The sequence below is a fragment of the Microtus ochrogaster genome (assembly GCF_000317375.1).
Source record: "Microtus ochrogaster isolate Prairie Vole_2 chromosome 14 unlocalized genomic scaffold, MicOch1.0 chr14_random_1, whole genome shotgun sequence".
NCBI classification, from domain to species: Eukaryota; Metazoa; Chordata; class Mammalia; order Rodentia; family Cricetidae; genus Microtus; species Microtus ochrogaster.
In genome coordinates, this window is record NW_004949096.1 from 35,495,129 (window position 1) to 35,501,859 (window position 6,731).

General features: G+C 41.4%; 2 protein-coding genes across 3 annotated transcripts in view; both read left to right on the top strand.

Moving 5' to 3' along the window:
- Ap4e1 (adaptor related protein complex 4 subunit epsilon 1) overlaps positions 1–2,389 on the top strand; it is a 50,011-nt gene extending 47,622 nt beyond the window's left edge. The window contains exon 21 of the mRNA XM_005364423.3: positions 1,081–2,389. Within this exon, the coding sequence (XP_005364480.2) occupies positions 1,081–1,241 (161 nt within the window). The 3' untranslated portion in view covers positions 1,242–2,389. The remainder of the gene's footprint in view (positions 1–1,080) is intronic.
- A 3,953-nt stretch (positions 2,390–6,342) lies between these two features.
- Positions 6,343–6,731, top strand: part of Blvra (biliverdin reductase A) — a 20,114-nt gene continuing 19,725 nt past the window's right edge. The window contains exon 1 of one of the 2 annotated variants that reach the window (XM_005364424.2): positions 6,343–6,386. The gene's annotated coding sequence lies outside the window, so the exon portion shown is untranslated. Of the gene's footprint in view, positions 6,387–6,479; positions 6,573–6,731 lie in introns of those variants that run through there. The other variant, XM_013352608.2, reaches the window with a different exon arrangement.

The window sequence follows — 6,731 nt, forward strand, 5'->3', positions numbered from 1 at the left end:
GCCCCAAGAAGCTTTTAACTTTTATGTGGTCCTTTTGGTCAGTTTCTGTTCTTAATGCCTGTGCTACCAAGGTCCTGTTCAGAAAATCCTTTTGTGTTCTTATGTGTTCAAGTGCATTTCCTACTTTCTTTGTCACAGTAAGGGTATCAGATCTTAAGTTGAAATCCTTGATGCAGTTAGAGTTGAGTTTTATTCAAGATTGTAGTAAGGATCTGATTTCATTCTTTTACTTGTAGCTGCCATTGAGACCAGCACCACCTGTTAGCCATACTGTATATTCTCCAGTGTGTATTTTTGGCTTATTTCTGGGGCCTCGACTTCATTGTATTGTGTGTGTCAGTTTTTATGGCAGTACTGTGCCGTTGGTGAGAGTAGAGTATTGAAGTCACTGTGTTGGGTTTCATCTGTGGTTATAGATTTAGTAGTAGTTCTTTTATCAAATGTGTTGCACCTGCATTGGGTAAATTTATGTTTAGACTTGTGATGTCCATTTGATGGGTTGTTCCTTTAATGGGTATAAAGTGACCATATCATTTCTGACTAGTTATGCTATTAGTATATATTACACTCTATACGTTATAGTATACTACTATTTGGTGTTTTATATATATATAATTATATATTATTATATACTATTAGCCTGTTACCAAGCACTTGGGGCATTTCCATTTTTTGTCAGATATTAACAATGCTGCTGTGGATATAAATGTTGAAATACCTGTTGATATTCTTTCCCTCAGTTCTTCTGATCATATACATAAAGTGGAATTGTTGAATCATACGTTGTTGTTTTTTTGGGTAAATTACTAGATCATTTATATAACAAACATATATCTTTTTACATTAGTAAGCAAGAGTTCATATCTGTCCACATCTTCAGCAATACTTCTGCTTTTAGCATATATATATATGTCTTCCAAACAAGCATGAAATGCTATCTTACAATGTTGATTGGTAGTTCTCTGGTGATTAATGACAAACATCTTTACATGTGCTTATGGCCCGTTTGTAGATATTCTTAGAGGAATGTCTGTTGAAGCCTATTTTATTAAATAATTTTCCCTTCTTGTTCTGTCACAGGCAATGAAGGGCTGTTGGCATGTCAGCTGCTCCCATCCACCCCGTGTGTTCTGCACTGCCGAGTGCATGCTGATGCGGTGGCGCTGTGGTTCCGGTCCTCCTGCTCTGCTCTTCCAGACTATTTATTGTGTCACTGTCAGAAGGTGATAGAGACATCCTAGCAATGCTCCGTTCAGTTTACTTTCTCACATAAATGGTTTACATTTATAAACTTACCAAAGTACAAAGAACTCATGGTACTTCTGATGGAAATGGGGATTATTGTAAGGTTCGGTTTATGCGTTTTCTTCTTGATTTCTGATAAGGATAATCCCCAAGAAACTGTGTCACTAATTTTTTTACTCAGGATTGTACAGTATGTTTGGGTTTCCCCAAATGACCTAAGCTAATGTGATAAAATGTAATGATTTATATATCACTTAATGTGAAGGAACTGAAAATATTTATTTTGTTATAAGTGTTTTATAACAGGTTTATTCTAGCATTAACTGATTTCTAATAAAGCCAAGACTCAGTTCTCCTCTTTGATGCAGGGACACATGAGATTGGCTTTGGAATGTGGTGTTTGTTGTGGGAAAAGGTGTGCTCTAGGTTCTGTTTTACTAGGTCAGTGTTAAACTCAGACGGCCTAGCACATGCTAACGGTTGTAGGAAATTCATGAGCATGCTGGGTATTGGGCAGATCCAATCTGCGTTTTGGGTTTTTTTTACTTTTTAACTTGTTATACTTAATTTTAAGTAATTTGGCCATAAAGTACATCTGTTTGCTATTAGATCCATTTGGCAATTGAATTCTGTGACCATACTCTAAATGGTCAATTAATTTTTCATGGCTCTTAAAACTACTAGTATTCAGTGGATGTAGATGCAGTAGTAACCATGTAAATATATTGTTTTCATGTTGTATTTGTGCAAATAAGGCCTCTGTTAATAAAAGAAGATGTTGTGCCTCATATGTATGATGGGCCAAAATCCTGAGATTGTATATTAACTGAAATAGTATTTTATAAAAACTTATGGTGCTGTGGAAAATATTTATTTTACCATTTCTGGTACTTCACCATTGAAACTATTCAGGTAATACAACCTTTAAGTCGTTACTATTCTAGCTCGCAGGACTGGCTGTCACCCAGGTCAGGCACTCTGGGTTTAGGTTATCTCAATATTTGCTGATCAAGATGCTAATGAGCCAGTAGATCTCAGTCATCTGTAGTTAGAGCAAAAGAAATATAGTATTTTTAAATTAATTTTTAGGTTATTCATTTTAAAATGTAACATTTTGTTAATTTCTCTTTTAAAAACATATAGTTAACTGAGTGGTGGTGGCATATACTTTAAATACCAGCACTCCAGAGACAGAGGCAGTAGGAATTCTGTGAGTTCAAGACCAGCCTGGTCTACAGAGCAAGTTCCAGGACAGCCAAAGCTACACAGAGAAACCCTGTCTCAAACCCGCCCCCAAGAAACTCACAAAAATTAAATAAATAAACAAGTAAATAAAAACCTGCAGTTAAACCTTGATAAAAGAGCAATAGGTGACTAGAATTTCCTGTGTGTCAGGTTTCTCCCTTTGAGTAGAAAACCAGGCACGTTATCAGCCTCAGCACTTTCATGATAAAGGGACTCCGGAACGCCAGCTTCGCCTTGTCTTTCAGCAGCCCTCCCCGCTCCTTAGCCTCAGTCTCACGGTGGCAGAGCAGGGCAGCGTTTGGTACAGGAGACTCTCCTTAGCGTGTGCTTTCAGGTATTTATGTGCTACCTGAGGTGGATCAGTTGGGGAGGGTGGGGTACAATATCTAAACTCACAGGGAGAGCAGTTCCAAGAGATCATAGTTTTGTTTGTTTTCTGCTACTTTGTTACAAGGTATGCTCATGAGAGCAGCAGTAATTGTCATGAGACATGCTTGACCTAAGAAATACTTAATAGTGCATGTGTGATGGTGGGTTTGGGGTTCAGGGACAATTTCAGATCTGCCAAAGGGAACAAAGTGTCTCTTTTGTTCTTTCTGAACCCACTAAGTAAAATGTAAGGTAACAGGGTTTCTACTGAAATGTTTAATATGATGTTTACAACGTTTATGAATTTGAAAACTAATGATTATAATAGAAAAGAGTATATATTTAAAAACCTTGGGCCAGTATATATTCTATCTAAACTCATTGAAGTATGTTCTGAATCAGGCATCATCAACCTTTTTGCATTGTAGGAGATATGATCATAAAGTAGGGAGAATTTTAGATCTAGTCTCTTTATAATCACAGTTCAGCCAATAAAGGTAATACTTGGGAGAAGAAGGGCTGTGTACTTCATGCTAGGATGGATTGGCAGCAGGCATGAGGCTGGGGACACAAAGGAAGACAGGAAAAGCATTGAGAGTCATCCCCAGAAGGTCAGCAGAAAAGCTGCGTGGGTGGGAGAGGACCCTGTGTTGGTCCTGCCAGAGAAACCGGAGGAGAAGCTGAGCGGTTAATGAGAGCTCGTGTGCCAAGCTTGCCAGGCGCTACATTTGCTCTGCAGGTGAGTGCTAACAAAATTCTCCTAAAATCCTCCAGGTCGATTGTGTGAAACTGCAGTATTTTAATTTCATTTTACTGTTCTTTTATTTTCTGTGGATAACCATGGTCTTCGTCGCATGGTAAGCCACTAGAAGTGCACTGAATCTGTTCATGTGTCTTTAAGCTGTTTCCTTGCAGAATTTTAGGGCAGAACAATGCAAGTGAATAGCAACTTAATATGCATTTTTTTTTACTTTGTTTTGGCATTGAACTCTGTAATTTTAAAAATTTCAATTGAATGTATAATAAAAATATATCTATGCTTTTCTGGGTATATATCTTCTTTATAATTTAAGTAGATGAAAATTATTTAATCAGTATATCTATATATACATATAGATATATATATATTCCTAAATACATAAAACCAATTTGCTCAGTCTGTATCATGTTACTTGTATTTATGTTCTTGCATGTGTGTTGTATGTACATGTTTGTGTGGCTGTGTGCATAAAATCATGTAAGTGTTCATGTTTCAGGGGCCCGAGGTCAAGATCAGGTTTCTTCCTTACTATCTTACTAGTTTTTAACTTTTTTAATAATATGAATTAGGCCTGGCAGTTGTGGCTCTCACCTTTAGTCCCAGCACTCAGGAGGCAGAGACAGGATCTCTTTGAGTTCGAGGCCAGCCTGGTCTACAGAACGAGTTCCGAGACAGCTAGGGCTGTTACACAGAAAAATCCGGTCTGTGACTAAGCCAGGCAGTGGTGGCATATAGGTAGACTTTTCTGTCCCACCACCCAGCTCCCGAATAACCACACAGAGACTTATTATTATGGATGTTCAGCCTACAGCTTAGACTTGTTACTAACTAGCTCTTACATCTTAAATTAACCCATATTTCTTATCTAAATGGTGGTACCTTTCTTCATCACAGCACGTTCATCTTGTTTCTCCCTGTGTCTTCCTGCTTACTTCTTTATCCTCACTCTCTCTTTTTCCCTATCTGGAAGTCCCACCCGACCTCTTCCTGCCTGGCTATTGGCATTAGCTCTTAATTTTATTTTTGATATTTATTAGCTCTACATTTTTCTCTGCTCCCCTCCCTGCCTTTTCCCTCCTCCCTTCAACTCTCCCCCAAGGTCCCCATGCTCCCAATTTACTCAGGAGATCTTATCTTTTTCTACTTTCTACTTCCCATGTAGATTAGATCTATGTAAGTCTTTCTTAGTGTCCTTATTGTTGTCTAAGTTCTCTGTGATTGTGGTTTGTATGCTGACTTTCTTTGCTTTATGTTTAAAAATCACCTATGAGTGAGTACATGTGATATTGTCTTTCTGTGTCTGGGTTACCTCACTCAAAATGGCATTAGCTCTTTATTAAACCAATGAGGGCACACATCTTCACAGTGCATAAAAAGACTGTTCTGTAACAGTGGTGCATGCCATTAATCCCACCAGCACTTGGGAGGCAGATCTCTGAGTTTGATGCCAGCTTGGTCTACAGAGCAAGTTCTAGGACAGTCAAGGTTACACAGAAACCCTGTCTAAAAACAACAACAACAAATATGATGTATTTATCCATAGGTTCTTGGTGCCAGCAGGTCAGACGAGGCATTGGGTCCCCTGGAACTGGAGTTAAAGAACAGATGGTTGTGAGTGGTGGGAATAGAACCCAGATAGTCTGCAGGAACAAGAGCTCTTAATGGCTAAACCATCTCTCCAGTGCCCCCATCTTGTTTTTTGGGTGAACCTGGAGCTCACTGACTTAGGCTGCCTAGCCAACGAAAATCTACACATCGTTCCTTCCTTGGTTCTGGCCTTTATTTTGAGATAGGGTTTTATGCAGCACAGGCTGGCTTTAATCTCCTTTTTCTCCCAAGTGTTGGGATTAGTCTATACCACCATGTCCAGCTAATTATTTTTTTATTTTTTTCAATGTTTATGTTTTGCCTGTGTGTGTGTGTGACAGAGAGAGAGAGAGAGAGAGAGAGAGAGAGAGAGAGAGAGAGAGAGAGAGAGAGAGTTGGATCCCCTGGAACTGGAGAGTTAGAGGCAGGTGTGAGGTGCCATTGCCATGTGATTGCTGGGAATTGAACCCTGGTCCTCTGGAAGAACAGCTAGTGCTCTTCACTACTGAGCCATCTCTCCAGCCCAGTTTAAGGTCATTCTAGCTGCTGTGTGGGTGAAGGACTGCAGGGAGATCAGGGAGGGGACACTTCTAACTTCCTAGCTGGCAGATGATGGAAACGAGGTAAGAAGTGGGCAGGCTCCAAGTTACATTTTTCTGCTTTAGACTAGAAGGTATACTTTATGACAGGGGCACCCCGATTCCTTCTACAGTGTGCCTACTATTTCAAGGGAGAGACCAAGCTATCCCTGGGAAAATGTTTCCTAGCTCTGAGGGCAGGGGATCACAAACACTGTTTTCCTATAATCTTCGCTTTTTACACAAACTTTTGTATCAGATCAATTGTGTTTGGGCCACTAAACTAGAAAAGCACCCGACTGTACCCACCACCAGAAAAAAAGCCTCAGGCAGTTCCATGTGACGCGAAGGGAGCTGATAAAGCAGCGATACCACACCAAGCAGTGTAAAAGTTATTGCCCAGTCCAGAGGCTGCAGGGCGGGACCGAGTAAGGCTGCCTAGCTCAGCAGCACAAGCATCAGCAGAGGCGGCCGACGAGAACCCCGCCCACCAGCCTGACAACCAATCGGATCTCAGCATCCGCTTGCCCCTCTCTACCCCTACGTTAGAGACGCTGCACAGCGGGAGAGCTGCTGCGGGGCGGGTGCTGAGCGCGGGAGAGGTGAGTGCTGACCCGGGAAGGGCGCGGGCGCGGGCGCGCGTTCTTTGCGTGCTGAGGCCAGAGCCGTAGGCCAGCGTGGTCTGGAACTACCTGGTCACCCGTTCCTCTCTGCCCGGCCCTTCTCAGGCTGGGTGGCAGCCAGCCGGAGACTCGGCCCTGGAAGACGGCCGTTACCGAGTGCAGACGGTCAGAAAAGAAATTGCATCTCGTTCAAAAATGATGATGGTTTCCGGCCTTACGTAGCCTGAAGGGTGTATCGCACGGGGTCCGCGGGACTGAGACTAAGCCGGAGGTTTACTTTGAACTCTGCCCTGGAATCTTGGGTGACGGTCTGCTCCTGGAGTG